The sequence below is a fragment of the Corvus cornix genome, chromosome 3 (assembly GCF_000738735.6).
Source record: "Corvus cornix cornix isolate S_Up_H32 chromosome 3, ASM73873v5, whole genome shotgun sequence".
Classification (NCBI taxonomy): Eukaryota; Metazoa; Chordata; class Aves; order Passeriformes; family Corvidae; genus Corvus; species Corvus cornix.
Genome location: NC_047056.1, coordinates 85,698,998 through 85,717,374, shown reverse-complemented (window position 1 = coordinate 85,717,374; position 18,377 = coordinate 85,698,998). Strand labels below are relative to the sequence as shown.

Sequence of the window (18,377 nt, the reverse complement as noted above, 5' to 3'; positions counted from 1 at the left end):
CTGGAATTGCCTTACACACAGAGAGGAGGAGCTGTGTGGCACGAGGACTGTCTGCTTGCACTCGTACATGCATGCCCTTTGCAGCTGGGGTTAGGACCCTTTCACACTGAGGGTTTGGGGTTCTGTGCCATACAGTGATAGAGCAGCTAAAATAAAAACATTAGAAAAGAGGAGAGACTGAGGAAATTATGCTTCTAGTCCAGTCAGAAGACCAACAGGTGACACAGTAATAGCCCATCTATCATAAGGAGAAGGGTGAAAAGTCAGGCCATGCAGGTTGTTGTTTTCAAGTCTTGTCACAAGATTTAAGAGCAGGTGATCCTGTCTGTGTACAGTTTACCTCTGTGCAGAGGATAAACTTCACACCTTACATAACCATGACCTTAAATTGTGCTAGATGGTGTTGTCTTACCCTAAAAAACACCTCAGCATGCTCTCAAAGGTGGTTATGCCACCCTGTAGATGGTGTACTCCTGATCATATTTCTGGTTAATTATGTTCAGCAGTGTGTCTCTTGAGCTGATATTTGACACTCATTGTTATTAACTGGCAGTTTTTAGAATACGCTAAAAAAAGTGCTTATGTTTTATTTTTCTTCTTCAAGATAGAAAGAACTGAAACAGGCTGAACAAAACCAGTTAACTTATTTTGAATATGTCTAATTTTATAGTATGTCCAGGATGATTTTAGATTTAGCAATTGCCAGATTAAATGAGAATTAGTCCTTGGAGAGTCTGTTTGTGAATGAAGCTGATGATAACCGGGACAATGAGTTTTTCACAGGGAGTCTTTAAATATATGTTTAATGGCAGGTCTTGGAAATCTGGTATGTGCTTCAGTACAGTATAGATCCACTGACTGATCTTTAAATGGGTCAGCTTTGGTATTGGTAGCAGTTTAGCAATGGCACCAAGGAGTTACACACTAATTATGAATGTTTAAAGGCAGGAAAAAATATTCCATATGTTGCTCATGTTGCTGTAGCTGTATTATTCCCAGTGTCTGAGATAACTTACTGAAGTTAGCTTTGGCATCTCCAGAATTTATGCTACAGTTGACAGTAGAGTCAAAGCCTAGGAGAAAGGAGGAGGAAAACAATTGACGTTAATCTGGTGAGAATACAAGACATTCCAGTAACATTAAGTTGCTGCTGATACGCTACAAAACCAACAATATTAATATGTTCAGGAGTTATGCTGTTGTCAGGGTTTGAGAAATTACATTGAATTTGTAGTGAAGAATTACAATTGATAGGTTGGATAGACTGTGATATTTAACTGTATCTGAAAACCTGCTTTTTCTTTCGAGTTTTCATTAAAAAATAGCTTCAACAAATATATATATATAATCAGCTCTATGTGTAACAATATAAAGTTTGGAAGCAATGAAAACATCAGAATTAGTAGTGCTGAGTAAAACATTAACTGCTGATGCCTTTTTTAATTTCAGGTTGCACTTCCACTTGTGGGAGACATGGGTGCTATACTGAAGGTAAATTTTTCAGAGATTAAACATCCTTTTTTGCTATAAACATGCTTTTTAAACAAACATGTGCAGTTGAGAGCTTCTATAGGTTCAGTTTTGATTTACTGGGCTAGCCTAGAATAGTATTGTGATTTTTCTGTTGATTTTTTGTTTTGTTTTTTAAAGATACACAGTAAAATGTATTTTACAGAAATTATGCAAAATAGTGTTTGAACAGCATGTGAGGTAGTATCCAGGAAGTGCCTATTCAGCACATCCGGTCCGCAGTATGAATTGCTAAAAATATGCCCTGTTCTCCACCTTATTTTGTAGCATTAACTTCAGTAATATACCACATGGGGAAAATAGTCTAGATTTCCTAAGACATTATTTTGAAAAATAATGAAATTTTGAGTGTTCTCCAATATTCTGAAATGAAAATTGTGCTCGGGAGGATTTCAATATGAAAAGCACACACATCATTTCTACTGCCCTTTATTAATACTTGTACTTAGGGTTTATTGACTTTCTCATTTCCGAATCTGATTTATTTTAGGTCTTTCTTTCTGTTTGTAATTGTACTCTCTTTCTGCTGTACATGCTCTTTTCAGAGCTCTCTCTCTTGCTGATTCTTTATGCTTCATTCTTCATTTCTTGGTGTTTTGTGGTTAGTACTTCTGTATGACTGTAATTTAGCTGGCAAATGCTTCTCTCAGCAATGCTGGGGTCATTTACTTTTAAATAACTGTAGATTTGAAGCTGCAGAGAGTAGCAAGTAGCCTTCATCTCCACCTAATCCTTAAAAGGAAGATGGTCTGCTCGAACCTAAACAGAGGTGCGTCTGGGACTATCCAAAGCGAAGCTAAAAATGTGTTAGCACGATTCGAGTATAGAGTGTGAGAGGGGGGAAGGAAAACAAGGAAGTCTCCCTGAACAAATATATGGTTTAGAAGAAAGCAAGGACTGAAGAGAAGGCTTTGGGGTAAAATTGAGGGCTGGTCAGAAAGGCAGGAAGGAAACAGTGTGTATGGATCAGTCTGCATGGATCAGATCAATGTCATAAAAATATTTATTTGTCACTTTGTTTTCTGTCTGCTCCACAGGGCGATCCTGGCACAAGAGGTCCTCCAGGCATTCCCGGTAGAGAAGGACCAAAAGTAAGTTTTGAGGAGAGTACTTTTCATTGCTTGGTTGCTCGTTAAAAGCAAAAGGTCAGATTCTTCCCTTTACCAGACTTGACTTTTTGTCCCTATGGCATTGAGCAGCCTAAAGGTTCAAATGATTTTTGTTTCAGGCCTCTTCATGTGTCAGTTTGCCTCTTCTCTAGGCTGAGTGAGCAAAATAGCCTGAGTTGAGTCCCAGGCCTGGATAGTTTTTCTGTGTCATGCCTCCATTAAAGCTGGCTCAGATTGGACTGTCCAGCAGTGCGTTGCTATCTATAGACTCATTTTAGGTGAGTCACTCACACGAGAATCCTGCGGTGAAAAGGCAAACCTCCCATGTCTCCCTCAAGTGTGCAACACAGCTGGACCACCCTGTGCCTTTGCTGTTCCCATGGGAGTAATGCAGCCATTTCCCTGGGACTTGAAGTTTCACTGACATCAATCAAAGTCCTGTTTCACTGGAATCGGATCAAAAGCCACATGGTTTGGCATATAGATATCTCCTGTCGCTGAGCCTAATTCCATGGAAGTGAACTTTCTCCATTTCAGCAAGCATTTAAGCTCTTTGGTGCTAATGTCTCCATCAGGCCTTTTGACTAGTTTGCCTCCTAGATACAAACCAGTCACTTCATTTCACCTTGCTGGAAGGTATATTTTAAAGCTTTCAGATAATTTTGAGCCTCTGCTTTCTGTTTTAGGCACTATGGCTGTAAGGGCATCATGCTAGCATATAATAAATGTGGGTCATAAAATGCCCTACAGAGCATGAAATTCATTGTTCTCTAATAGGAAGTATTTGTTTGAATGTTATGTTTTCATAGGGAAGCAAAGGTGAACGTGGATTTCCTGGGCTTGCAGGAGAAAAGGGTGATGAGGTAAAATTACTTCATTTCTACAGCAGTTGCATTCTTCTTACCTGAACTGAGTAAAGACCTAGACTGAAAATGAAATGCTCAGAATGTTATTTAGTTCTTTAAAATTGTTGAGATAGTCATGTATTGCTATAAATAGCCCTCAATTCTGATGTTTCAGAAAGATTAAATGTTATTATTCAATTAAATAACACCCTTTAATTTTTGTCTGCGAATTTTTGCTCATTTGTATATTTTAAAGCCTCACATACATTTACATGCTAATTTTTAAGGATATAGGATAGAGCAATAAATAGGCTAATGACAACTATTTTCAGAAAATGCTTCATGTCTATAACATATTTGCTTTCATTTTGTTGGTTCCCCTTTAGAATTCACTTTTGAAAACTTTCCATTAAGCAAATAATCTGATGGGAATAGTAATAGCAGCAACTACTATTAGGTAGAAACTGAAAAATATTTGAATAGGCTGAATTTAAAGTATTTAGAGTATTTTGCATCTCATATTACATTCTTGGAGTTATTTTTATGTCTTTATGGAGAAGGAAAAAACCCAAATGACTTCTGGTGCCAAATCCAAAATAGCTGCTATGGCTTTCATTTTAAATTGAAATATTTGCAGTTAACATTTCAAGAGCAATATCTGTGCAAAAAAAAGAAAAAAAAAGAACATCACCAGAGCAGAAACTGTTAAGCAAATTAATCTGGATAAATGAATTAATTTCTTAGTGGTCTTAGCCAACTGAGGAGTTAAAATAAGTAGCCCATTAAAAAATATGTTGTGAACACTTCAAAACCCTGAAATACTTAACTGCATTAAACACATACTACTCTCTCGTCATGTAGGAGTGCTGGTTGCAAGACACAGAATCTGGAAAATATGAAAGCAATTTAGAGTGTATTGATTGAGGGGTTTGCAATTCTTTATAAGAATTTCACGTTTCTTTGTCACTAAGGCCATGATATCTTAAGAATTTTTAAAGAGTAGTAGCATGAGAGACTAGTTAAAAAAAAAAAAACGTGTTCAGCAGGATGCTTGGCTTACAAAAGTAAAAAATTATATGAGGAAAAAAAAGATGCAGTTCCTGCTACTGTTTTGCCCCAGAATTTAGCATGTTGTCAGCCTAAAGTATCATGCTTATTTTTTCCTTTGGTTTTACATGATATATAGAGCTTATTATGTCTCTGATTCTTATAGAAGCAAGTGCCTCCTGAGATGGAATTCAGAACATATTCTATAAAAGGATGGGGCAGCCATAAGGAAATCTCATACAGAATTTTACTTAAAAAATAAATGGGAAAGTAACACATGCTTTGTGAGCCATATAGGATACCTCTACCAGTTAACCCTAGCAGGATGAAGCATTAGCAAAACAATTTTGACAATTCAAATACTATTAAACAGTTGAGACCCAAATAAGATATTGCAGGGAATTAAGAAGGTAATAATAAGGTAAGACCAAGTTTATGACTGGCAGATATTTTAAAGGAGTATAGAGAAAAACCACTGTATGTTTGTCATTAATGCTGTGTTAATAAGTCAGTTACTTACACATTTCCTCACCATTTGAGAGCTGGTTAGCTGCCTTAGCTCTGATATTTTTGATGTTTTAGAGCAGCTTTTGAATATGACATCATGAGGGTGCAAGTGGATCTTTTTTTCAGAAACATGTATGAAGAGGTTTTAAAAGTAACTTTTTTTACAAATTTTAAAACTTTTATTTATATTATTTTGTTGGAATGGGAAGAATTGGGAAGAACGTGTGAGAAGCCCACGTGAAGCTCTTTGAAATATGCTCGTTAACTTCCATATGCTTTCCAGTCACCCTTTTGCTGAACTTGTTATCTTCATTTTCATAGCACTTCTTTTTTTCAGAGGAGGTTTTTTTTAATATGAGTAGTCAGAATACAGAAAATGTTCCTTTGGCTTCATATTAATTTTCCATGTAAATGTACCATCAGAGTAAAGGAGTTCAAAAGGAACAGAGAGCACCTTAGCAGTTACCTTGCCACTCTGAAAAGCTGCAGAGGTGGATCAATGTCCTCTGTGCACAGGAGCAAAAAAGGAAAATCAATGTCTCTCCATCTCTACATTTTTGTTGATTTATTTCTCTCTGAAGTTTTTCCCTCAGTCTCTCCCTCTGAGCACCTATTTCCAGGCTGCTGACTTCTGTGATTTTCTAGGCTGCCTCCTTTGCCATTCCTTCTTAAACACTGCATTTAAAATGAGAAATACACCTTTTCTGAGGGGATTTTTCTTGTCAAAGGATGGACAGATTAAATTAATCATTGCTTGGAAGTATCTATTTCTCTTTGTGGGTTATAGAGAGAACCAAGAACATCAGCTCTCGTTAGTGCATGACTTTTACATGTCTAAAATTGCACCTAAGCCTGGCGTGGCAGAGGAAAGGCTTTCAGTGACATATAGGATTTTCCCAAATCCCATCTCTGTGAGTTGCACAGCTGTATGTTTAGTAACTGGATACCAGAGTCCATTGATTTTGGGACAATCAAACAGAATACAAGCAGGAAATTAGATCATTAAATATTATGTAAAATGTCATGTTCAATTATCAAAAAAAGCCAAACCAAAAATGAGGCAGAAAGCGCCATTTCATTTAGATAGCATTGGGTAATATTGAGAAGCCTGAGTAAATGTCTTCTCACCAGAAAAAAAAGCCTTTTAGTAAAAGAAAATGGAAAATTAGTCTCTAAGGAAAAGCTAGTCATCTCCTCTTATCTGCACAACTAAAGACAAAACTATTTACAAAATATAAGCTAACAATGTGAAAGGTTGAAGGACAAGTGGTGTTTATCACTCATGCAAGGAGCTGCCTCTAACCTGGTTCAAAGGATAACCTGATTCTCTTCCCTGCCTGGTGGGGTGACAACTTTTAAACCATTACTAAAAATAATGTCTACATTTTAGAAGAAAATGCACTGTAATATAGTCATAGTACTGCTAAACATGCTGAATATAAGTATTTTTGAGGTATAAGTGGGAGAGGAAATAGACATGTGCTCTTTTAATTTCCAGGGTCTTCAAGGTGCTCCTGGACTGCCGGGTATACCAGGACCAAGTGGCCCATCTGTAAGTGCCTGGCATCACCTGTGATCTAATTTATTTCTGCAGGAGTTGCTATAACTACCTAGTTTCTTGTCCTTTCTTTTGTCTTTGGGAGAGTAATAATAAAATCTTACCCATTCTGGCTCTAGTAAAGTAAACTATACTGGTGTTGATGTTACTGAAAATACCATAATTGTCTGGACCCAAAGTTTATGTAACTTAAACAGGTTTGAAGTTTTGACATTACTAGAATCTGTGAGGTTAAATGATTTATAATGTGCAAACTTGCAGTGAATTATGTATTTTTACCCAAGTTAGAGTCATGTTAGCAATAAAATCTAAAAATAATTCCAGCTAGTCATTCTGAAAAAAAGACTTGGTGCCAAAACAAAGTAATTACTCAGTTTCACAATTCAAAAACGAAGTATGAGAAGAAGCTGACCATATTTAAAGACACTGAAATATATCATTAAAATTGTTGGTATTACTGAGAAAAAGTTCTCTTGTAAATTTTTTCAAATTTTCTTTTCTACATATGGGATGGAATCACCTTAGTGTGATCATTATTCTTTCCTAGGTTTCATGACAATACTAATACTTCTTTCAAAAACTGTAGCACATTTAAGAAGTTTAATGTGGAATATGTGCCAATAAACTGGCATTTAGCAGTAAAACGTGATTCTCAGCTGTATCAAGATGTGCCAGTTAGGGTCAGCACATTTAGTTTGCCAAGGTGAAAATGCAAGAGCAAACACAAGTTTTACCCTTCAAAGGACTTATCAGGAGGACACAGCTGTTGTGTCAAAGAGAAGAGAAATATTTAAACCTGAAGGAGAAGCATAATTAAGTTTACACGACCTTCAAAAAGCACATGTTTTAAAAACTTAGTGACACTGCAAAAATACTGTGTTTCATTCTTCCTAACTTATATAAACAATTCCGTGTTGTGCAGGGAGTCCCAGGAAGACCTGGACATCCGGGTCCAGCAGGAGCAAAAGGAGAAAAGGTATTCCTTCTTTTAATTCTTGGTAGAGGTCCGTGAAGGTTTTGCAATCCCATTACAGTGTGTTTTGGGCTTTTTTAAACAAGTCCATGAGTGTAACAAGAATTTGGCATGCATTTCAAATTTTTGCTTGTGTTTCAATACAAGTACTTTTCCCAAGCAATGCTGTGCATATGGGCTTGTATCTTGAAGTGCAGTCCTTGCGGTATATTTAAGTTGCAGAGAATTTTCGTCAGGTATAGCACATTATATAAAGTTTAGGAAAGTGAAAGTATGTTTCTGGAATAGAATATGACTAGCAACTGCTTGCTGTGCTTCTCATTCTTTTACCAGTATTATACTCAAAAGTAATTACACAAGTACTGAAAGTTATTGGGTGTTAGTTATTAAGCTTCCTTTATACTTAATTTACACTCTTGTAGCACTGCTTTTTTTCAAACTTTTATGCACTCTTATCAGGAACTTGATATTATCCATTATAACTAAGAGGTCAAATTAATTTCTTGGGCACCTCAGATCAGTGCAATACAGAAGAGACAAGCTTTATTTGCTGCAAAATACTTTCTGGGACAAGTTCTACATTTTGTGTAAGAATACAGATTTTTTTTTTCTCAGTAGTACTCTGGAATTTTCCAGGAATAGCACTGCCACATCCATGTGTGGGATCCTAATTCCCTACAAAACTTTGGTATGAGTAAGAAAGAAAACTATTTTGTAAAGCTCTGAAATTATTTCAGCATAAAATTTGGAGAGTTGTCTCCTTGCTGATCACAGTAACAAAAATTTGCTCCACTTATTTCCTTTTTATGTAACTGAAGGCAAAACACAAGTCTTTGCTAGTTCCTAGTTCGCAATTCCCACACAGGTGGGAATGAGAAGCTCCTGCTCTACAGCTTGTGTTTCATCCTTCTAAAAGGGCAGAAGTCATATGGCTGAAGAGTAATGAAGTAAATTGAAATATAGCCCCAGTAAATTTCTCCTCCTTCCTTCATCTGGGACGCACTTGAGAATTGATCACATAATGTGCTTTCTAACATAATAGTACTTTAATTCCCCATGGAACTCTCCAAACCACTCTTGGGAGGCTGGCAGTTTCTAACCATTAGCAGAGGCATTTGGAAATTATCCTAATATAAATGTTTAGTAAGAATTGTATTTTTCTGCTGAGATAATTACTGGCATTGAACATTTAACTTGATTTTTGACACCATAGTAATTTTAAATTTGTGACTTAGTGTCTCACTGACATACATTTAATAAGATCCAACGAAGTCAGTGAAAAATTCTGACAGACTTGTTCCAAATTATACAGTGTATTTATCTGAATTGTAGTGATGAGATTTTGAAAAGATTGTTTGGGAAATCTTAAGTTGAAACCTTTGAAGCTCTCTACTATTCACAGACCCCATGATTCTCCTGGGGAAAAGTCTCAGCAGCTCTGCTTTTTGAAAAATAATCAATTCAGTTCACAACAGCAGAACAGGCCAGAGATATGGGTAACAACGGATGAATATCTTACTGTAAAAAACAAAAAGGTATTCATAATAGAGATATTAATAAGGAATATTCCTTAAAAAAAATCCTAATTTATATTCAATATGTTTCTAAGTAAATTGGACTTCTGAAACTTTAGTTCTTCTTTATTTGAATATGAATGATCAACTGAGGACTGGCTTTTGCAAAATAATATACAAAGCATAAAATGAATGCTAGCTTTTATCTGCCAGTTGCTTAGAAATTCATATTAACAACTCTTTTTTTTCTTCTTCTTCTTCTCCCTCCTGGTACATATGATATGTTTCCCAGCCCAGGTTACCCCTGCTATTTTGCCATAAGGAAGTTACTACACATAAAGCAGCAAGTAACAAACAAAACAAAAACTAGTGCAAAGTAATGATTCATGCCTTCCCTAAAGCTTAAGCAGGAACATTGCAGGAGAATTTATTCTTGACATTACCTGCTCTTATTGACTGTATCTCTTGTTTATTGTCATTATGGTCATCATAGCTTGAGTGTGGAATAGATGTGGCCAGTTACAGTAAATGAGTTACATCAATCTCTTGCTGTACTAGGGTAGTGAAGGTTCTCCTGGGAAACCTGGACCACCTGGGCCTCCGGTGAGACATTTTGTTTTATATCTTGCATTTAGATTAGGAACAATATACTTTTGAGTAAAATGTAATGTAATATAAAGAACTGACTGTTGATCTAATGAAAATTAATATTGCAGGAAGGTAACAGTGTCTTTTTTCAAAAGGTTTCTGTGTTCGATTTTTTTTCCTTGCAATTCATCACTGAGTAAATTCAGATCACTAAAGCCATTTTAGAAATCTGCTCAAATTAGTTAATCTTGGTATCCAATATTATTAGAGTAAAATTGACAGCTTGTATACCTGAGATCAGAGAACCCAGGCAACCTAGAGAAAGTCTGTGGAGTTCACTGGACTCCAAATTAACTGGAATAGTACCTAACACAACATTTACTCTGGAGAATTATAATATTAAATATCAAAATATGACATACACTCATTTACAGGTTTCTTGGTTTATATTTTTAAAAAAAGAAGTCCCAAGCTGTGTTGGTGTGTATCTTACATTCTTCTGAAATCTGGAATCTTTGACAAATTGAGAACAAAAAGGATACCACAGGTTTGCTGAAGTACTGGACTTGAACAGGGCAATAGTGCTGCCTTAATAATTCATAAGTGACACTTACTTGGTTTTTATGCTTTAAAGGGTATGCCTTACAATGAAAGAAATGGAATGAGCAGCTTATATAAACTGCAGGTATTTCTCTTTAATGTTAATTGCTTTTTTTTCAATCCCCACCTAATTTTAGCCCAACTCAACTTTTAAACTTGCTGTTACAGGGAGGCGTGAGTGTCGCAAGTTACCCAGGTCCACCAGGACCTCCAGTAAGTGTTACCAGAAATCTGATTTCTAGTAGCTAATTGACATAGAAACAGAGGATGGTTAGTTTTTGATTTTATTCGTGAAAGATTGAAAAAATAAGGATACAATTGGTATGTAACAATGTCTGTGATTTTATGAGCCAAGCATTTTAGCCCATTTTGGAGAGCAATTTATTTATTTATTTATTTTGATTAAAGTATTTCATCCTAGCAAGTAAAGACTACTGAAATGGTACATAATTTGGTATTGGACTTTTTGTGAAAGTATTCTTATATCTAAAAATGTGTAATATTTTACTTATAGTTTGTGAAGGTATAGTTTTTTAGTGGATGAGATTTGGTGCCAGAAATGAGAAGCTCACGAATTCTGGTCTGAGTTCTTTCACCGGTTCACTACATGTAGCTACAGTGCAGAAAAATATGTAAAACAAAGAATTATATTGTGGGTGTAATACAGGGCTGGTGTCTTTCACACTGCAAATGCAGCACCTTGCAGCTGGACACTGTTGCTTTGGTTCTATGGAGCCAAAAATTCTGTGCACTTATTTACATTCTCCTCTGTTTTAGCATCATAGGCAAGTTCTGTTTTGAAGTGATTGTCTCTTTGGTAACCACAGTCATGGGCTGGCACCAAACAACAGAGCTGTCTTTCTCTGTATTCTGGAACAGTAAAACAAACCCCAAAATATTACTAAGATTTTATACTAAATTAATCAGCTGAGAGGGCTGGAATTGATCATGATTTCAAATGCGCTGCATTAGCAAAGTGTATTCATAATTCAGTCATTGAAATCGACATCTTATTGTGTAACTGTTCTTCTTTAACTGTGACTTGTGTGGTTTTATTTTTTGCAGGGTCCAAAAGGAGATCCTGGAACAGCGGTATGTACCTATTTTTTGGTTTTGATAGAGAATTCCCCAAGTAGTTTGACACATGGTACTTCTCAAGGACAATAGGAAACCCAAACCAAAACCTCTCAGCACTGACAGCAAAAATGGGGAGTTGTGAGACAGTTTTCTAAAACAGTTTAGTAATCTGTTTTCAAATAAATTCACAAAGCCTTTTTTTTGTTTGTTTCACCATAATGCCTGGAAGCTGAATACATCATTCTGAGCCAGCATCCACTTCCTACTCAGAAAACACCAAGTACCAGAGTTTAGGTGGGAAAACTGAGATTTGTCAGAGACTTCAGGAAATCCAGACAGCAATTTGCCATGATTTGATTTAACTGAGAATTGCTGAAATACTGGAATTGTTGGCTGTAGTTCAAATGTCCATGGTAAATTACCAATTTTCTTTCAAAAAATAATTAAAAGGACCTCTCCACTCTACATGATAAGCTGATTTCTCCAGTGGAGCATGTTTACAGCTTTCTTTCAAAACTTGAAGACCTATCCAGGGATCCAGCCTGTGTGTCCCTTGCTGCAGAGTAACCTTTTTTTAGGGAACAGAGCACAGAATTGCTTGGAGCTTGGTTCTCTGATTGACAGTGTATGCTTACAGCCCAGGGCTGTACTGCCTGGAGGTGCTTCAGAGGTGACCTTGGCTTGCAAGAGCACTGGAATAGAGTCTTCTGTATTACATCTTTCATCAAAATTAAACCAAAATTAAACCAAACTCACACAGAGCCTCTGGGAAAAGCTTAATTTGCAGATTAGTAAAACAGGGCATAACAAAATCTGTTTACCTGATAACTGGTTAGTTTTTTTACTGATCTCAAATTAAATAATCTCCTGTTGCTTGCTGTTCAACATTCCCCATTTTGAGTAAAGAAATTCTAATGGATGCAATCTTTTAATTAAAAAAAAAAACCCAAAACAGGGAGACCCAGGACCAATGGGATTGCCAGGACTGGAAGGACTCCCAGGGGAAAAGGTAGGACTCTTAAAAAGAAGTTATGACTTCTTAGTGGCCACTATCTGCAACTAAGTGTCTTCTGAAGCCTTGTTTGATTTATTTTTCATGTGTAAGTTAATGTTTCTGTGAGAAAAACCCTTGCATACTTATTTATATTTTTCTTTATTGCTTTAGCGTGGGTGTAAATAATATACTCACTGAACATGAAATTTCATTTTCTGCAAAGGAAAATTGTGTGTAGGAGGTAGAATACTACTATACTTAAAAGTAATATAGTTAATATTTTCCTATGTATGGTTCTTGTTCTCTCTTGAATATCAACTTATGCTTACCGTCCATCTGTCTTGTTCTCAGCCTTTTGCTTTCTAATTGTGGAGGCTGATTATGAAGGTAAAGATAAGCTTTTCATAAAGGGTTAAAAAAGTCAATATTTTGGTATTCATTTCTAAATATAGCAAAGTACAAAACATTTAGCAGAGAAATTTTTAAAAATCTGTAAATATGTTTTCTGTCAGCAAATACAGTTCAATTTTGCACATAACTTCTAATTCAAGAAGAAAAAAGAGTACATTTTTTTGCAAATGAAATATTTTCCAGCTTTTTGAATTATGCTATTAAATGACTTAATGCAAAAGTATTTTACTGAAACCTATTTTTCATCACAAAGAAATGTAAATTAAAAGTTTCCCACTCAATATCACTGTGCATTCCTCCTACTTGTTCAGTCAGTGACAAGATCTAAGGTAGGTGTCTATACTAGGTGCTTAAATTACATGAGATGGTTCTTGCTCTGGAAGTCTACAATTTACAAGCAATTAAAGACTAGTCTGATTTCAAAATGAACAAACACAGGGAGGTTTTACAGGTCTAACTGAGACAAAGTGGGAACAGGAATTAAATAAAGGGAATAAGCAATGGATCAGATCATATAAACCAGCTAAGTGAGTGTTTGGCCCTCTCCCAAAGTAAAAATATAGTTTCCTTAACTAAATTTGGTCAAAATTCCACATTTGTGGTGCAAATAAGTGAACAGTATCTCAGAGCCTGCCAGTCCCAGCAGTAGAGTGCATGCTGGGTTTTAATTTAGAGCGATTATGCACCTCTGTGTAGCAGAATGCCATCTTCTACAGACAACATTGGCTGTAATTCTGTGATAATTTCATGAACTGCCTTAAGAACTTTGTGTCCTCTGGATAAAATGTCCCTTCCCTCACCTGTGCTGACAGTGTTTGGTGCAGCTGTGCTGCAAGCCACATTGCTGAAAGGATCAAAATAACCCTGAAAAGAAAAAAAATGTTTCAAGGGAAGTGTTAGGAATTTCTAGCTTAACTGTCATAGCCAGCATACAGGGAAAACACCCCATGTTCTGAGTCCAGAATAACCACTGGGGCAGAGGGCAGTGCTCCAGACAACATGCCCTGCCTGCTGCAGGCACTCAGTGCTCCCCACTCAGTGCTCCCCACTCAGTGTTCCAGAGGTGCATGTTGCATTCCTCACTGAGTGACTTCTGCCAGCCTCCAGAGCAGGAGAGGTTGAGCGTGTCCTGTAAGCTGCTTCCTCCAGACATGAGGTCAGACATGTAACTTGTCATCTGTTGCACTTTGTGTAGGGGAGTTAAGTGTTTCTAATCCCTAGCAGCATCATTGTGCACCTGAACAAGATGAGGATGAGACAAACCACCATAACTCATAAGAACAGGAGCCAGAAATCCCAACATTTCCCGGGGCTCTTATGCACAACACAACGTTGCTCTAGCTATGTTATCAGAGTTTTAGTAAGTCTGCTCCAGGTAACAAACTTACCTCAGAGAAGTATTCCCCCGTTCATACGGTTTTAGCAGTGCCAGGGCTTTTCTGACATGAAAAAGAAATTTATAAGAAACAAGGAGCCTGATTTTTTTCTTACATTTTTAACTGGCGTTACACGAAGAGAGCAGAGTGTTGCAGACCAACATGTCAACAGTGGGTAAATACCTCTGTGTAGAGTTTTACCACTTGTTGAGCTCTGTCTGTCTGCTTTGGATTCCAGTTCTGTTGAGAAAGATTAATTTGTGCCTGTAATTCATCAATTTCAGCCAAAAAACAACACTCTCCTAGCTTAAAGCATAGATGAAGGTGGCTGTGTGCTATAACGAGAACCTTTGCCCTGAAAGGGCCATGGCACAAGCAAACAGAGGACGTTGGCTTGTAGTAAATGGATGACTGGGTAGCAGGAAAGCAAAAACTTCTTTGAAAAGTACATCTTAAATATGGGAATGTTTATATGAAAGTGAATTACTCTGTGTAAATTTTGGTCATTGTCATGGCCACAAATTACAATTATTTGGAGAACTACAGATAAGTCAGGGACTTTCCATCTCTTTTCAAGGGAGGCCTCGAGCAGACTCAAAGGGAAACATTATGTGAGAGAACCTAAACAAAGGATTTTGGTTACTTGCTCAAGTCTGTAAAATGAGCCAGTGGCACAGATAAATATTAGCATTTAGCCTGGCTCTTGTCATCATTTTTAACTCACTGAACAATCCTTTCTCATGTTTTAATGAGAATCCACCAAGAAACTTCTGTATTGATTGTTGTCGTTTAAACATAGATTTATCTTTTCTTCAGGGTGACCGTGGACCAGCCGGCGCACCAGGAGTATCAGGGACACCGGTATGTATATTCTTTAAAGAAAGCTCAGCTTTTTAGAAGCTGAGAAAACAGTCAAGCAAGGTGCTGAGCTGCAATCTCGATCATTGTGGAGCACCAGTGCTTGGCTTGTGCTTTATACACAAGTATGAAGATTGTGAGTTTTCCCTAAAGAAATTAGAGTTCTAATAGCAGCAAGGGTTCATATTATTATTAAAATGACAAGAGTGAGTGGCGTGAATACATGATAAAGCTGGAATTTGAAGCTGCATATGCTTAGTTAAAAATGTGAGATTCTTCTCATTGCCTCTGTTTAATATAGATAAAGATGTTTTTTGTGTTCTTGGGAATGCACAAATTTCTGAGCGTATTTCTATCACAAAGAAAAATTATGAACATTGGTTATTGCAGTCTACAAGGATTTGCATATCGAGTCGATCAAACATTTGCTTTAGGGAAATGCTTTTTCTGCTATTTACGTGTGGTATTCAGAGAAGTTTCTGAAAGTCATCGAGAAACTTTGTTGTAGGTGAAAGAAAAAGTAACTAATGATAAATTGAAATTATAATTATTCATTTGTGTTCCTAAAGGAAATGAAGATATTAGATTGCATTCACAGTTTAATAAAAAAGTTTATCCATATTTCAGGAGGCAATATGGAGTTATTTATATGCAAATAGATTTATTATTAAATTTGGGCAGCTACCAATACATTCAGGAGCTGTTTAAATTATAAATATGTGTTTCATGAAATAAAGAGACGTTTGTGTCTATGCACTCCCATTTCCATTAGCCACTGATTTAGTCTGTTTACTGTGAGTTCCAAGAGAGAACATCATCTTAAATAGCCTAATTTCATTGGGTTTTCCTAAAAAAATTGCACATTAAAGGGGAAAAGTATTTCTCTGAGTTTTATAGCAAATATAAGACTTTCAAAGTTTGTTGTTCTGAAACAGATTTTGCACTGTTAATAATAGCACTGTAGCTGGTTAGAATGATCACAGTTGTTCATTTCCTATGAATTTCCCACTGGATATATCCCAAGTTATTGGATGTTCTCTATTCAAGTTGGATAGGAAACACTTAATAAGGTCCCTTCTTCACTGATGGAGTTCCATTCTGTTGATTATATTTAGTTCTAATAAAATCCACTGAAATAAAATATTTTCTCCTGAAATAAAGTGTTTGCTTTTACATTTTATGCTGAGGAGTTTTAATCAATAAAGTAGTAGACACGTGACACAAAATTTTTCAGTACTCTAGGAAGAGTTTGAGACATATCCATATATCTTGCTGGAAAAGAATTTGTCTTCCTTACCTGTCATTATTCCCTAGATTGAATAGTGGACCCTTTTTCCTATCCAGGAATATAAACCTCTTATTTTCTCTTTGATGTTTTGCTGAGATTACTGAGGTTGTCAGGGAAGCTTGCACTGAGATTCTGCAAGCATTCCCACTGATGCCCATTTCCTCAGCACCAGCCCTCAGTCCTCCTGTTCCCAGAGTTGTCCCTGGTGTTGACGGGTTTTATCCCTCACTTGTACAAGTCACCTGAGGATCTGGTCTAAGGATACTTTCAGGAAATGTAGATTCAAGTTGTTCAAAGAAAGGCATCCTACAGAAAAGAGACATTTAAAATCAGCATTTAAAGGATGTCATAAGAGGGGATTGTGAATTCTGGCAGGCTGAACATAAAATGACAATAAAACTGGCCAAGAAAGAGTGTGAAGAAAATTTGGAGAGGGCATTAAGTCAGTGGTAAAGTCATATTTAAAAAAAAAAAAAAATCAGGACTAGAAAATACCTGAGGGAAAAAATCTTGATTTTACATATATATTGAAAAATTTTGATCTGGCTATGGCTTCTCAAGATGGAAATCATGGTATTGTAAAAGAAAATTTCATAAAAACGTCCCAGTATTCAGGAATGGTAAAGAAAACCAAGCAATTAAGTAATGTTTAACACAAGACCCTGTTCATTAAATATGACAAAAATCTGGTAAAATATTTCTCTTTCCTTTTGTAAAGCATTAATGAACAATAGCATGAATATTTCACTCATATATATATATACACATCTATATATTCTCTCTTATTTTTGACATAGAGAAAAATTTTATTTGGCTTCCTAATAATTTCAATCTGCACTATTCTCTTTCTGCAGGGAAAGCCAGGATCTCCTGGGTCCCCAGGGATGCCAGGAGAACCTGTAAGTACAGATTTGAGTTCTGGATCCTTACGATAGCAAACAAATATTTCAGACTCTTAATGCAAGATTTTTCATGCAGATTTATATGTGTGTTTCCTTCTTTCTTAGGGTGAAAGAGGACCTAATGGAGAGATAGGCTTCCCTGGTCCAGAAGGGCCGCAAGGAAAACCAGTAAGCAATTTTATACTGAGTATATATTTTGTTACAAAAGGATGTGTCTTAGTTTAGCAGAAGTTACAAAAGAAAGGACGTTACATCTTGCTTTGTGTTAGAGTAGGTAACGCGTGAAGAACACACAGAGCTGCAGAGCTCAATGTTAACCATCCAGAAAAGAATTCCTGGTATTGTGGTGTTTTAATAGTTAATGTAACCGAGATGTTGCTTTTAAAGGTCTTATGAAGGTCATTTGGATCTTGTTGACATAAAGGTTACTCTTGTACTTTTTCCAGGGGGAGAATATCAACCCAGACACTCAACACAGTCAGTAAAGGATGGGGTGACAGAATAGGTTCTCAGTTTCAGTTTAGATAGAGAAGCGTGTGCTTCACGACTGAATAAACTTCGTGACTCTTCTGTATACAGGTGATGCAACGCTGCAGCTGAGGCATTTAGTGTTCACTTAGGAGATGTCTAATCTGATCTCTTTATGTAATAAAAGTGTGACAGCAGTGTAGTCAGCACTGTCTGAGCTGCTTTTGAAAACCTCATTGACATTCTAGAAGGGGTTCAGCAAGGGTAGTGCAGGGCTCATTATCTCCCCTGAACCTTGGTGTTTTGGGGATGAGCATGAGAAGTAGACCTTTGCAGCTTGTCAGCACATCTCCACATTACGCTTCTGCCTTGAAAGAAGAGACAATTTCTGTAGCTACAGAAGCAAATTAGCCCAAGGTGCCTAATCTGTGCAAAACTCCACTTTGCAGTATATGAGGAGAAAGAAACATTCCTGATGTCTCTGCTCATGCAAGTTGTCCTTTCTCAGTGAAACAGCTGTGAGTTTGCTACATGTGCGGATCCATAAATATCCTACTTAATTAAACACTGCCAGAGCATTTATCTTGCAATTAGCTGGCATTGTGCAATCGTTAATATACTCTCTGTCATTATTTTGGCCCATGCCAGCTAGGACTCTCAGATCATGCCCATTCCATTCTGGAGGATAATGTGGGCCTGGAACAGTTTCCAGCAGGTGCTATGAATGCAAAC

General features: G+C 36.7%; 1 protein-coding gene across 7 annotated transcripts in view; it reads left to right on the top strand.

Annotated features, from left to right (window-relative positions):
* Positions 1–18,377, top strand: part of COL19A1 (collagen type XIX alpha 1 chain) — a 187,483-nt gene that overhangs the window by 147,659 nt on the left and 21,447 nt on the right. For 6 of the 7 annotated variants that reach the window (XM_019288287.3, XM_010405625.4, XM_019288273.3 and 3 more), the window contains 13 exons: positions 1,450–1,491; positions 2,568–2,621; positions 3,449–3,502; positions 6,537–6,590; positions 7,519–7,572; positions 9,642–9,686; positions 10,306–10,356; positions 10,440–10,484; positions 11,337–11,363; positions 12,304–12,357; positions 14,946–14,990; positions 17,130–17,174; positions 17,283–17,345. In XM_019288287.3, the coding sequence (XP_019143832.1) occupies positions 1,450–1,491; positions 2,568–2,621; positions 3,449–3,502; positions 6,537–6,590; positions 7,519–7,572; positions 9,642–9,686; positions 10,306–10,356; positions 10,440–10,484; positions 11,337–11,363; positions 12,304–12,357; positions 14,946–14,990; positions 17,130–17,174; positions 17,283–17,345 (633 nt within the window). The remainder of the gene's footprint in view (positions 1–1,449; positions 1,492–2,567; positions 2,622–3,448; positions 3,503–6,536; positions 6,591–7,518; positions 7,573–9,641; positions 9,687–10,305; positions 10,357–10,439; positions 10,485–11,336; positions 11,364–12,303; positions 12,358–14,945; positions 14,991–17,129; positions 17,175–17,282; positions 17,346–18,377) is intronic. The other variant, XM_019288280.3, reaches the window with a different exon arrangement.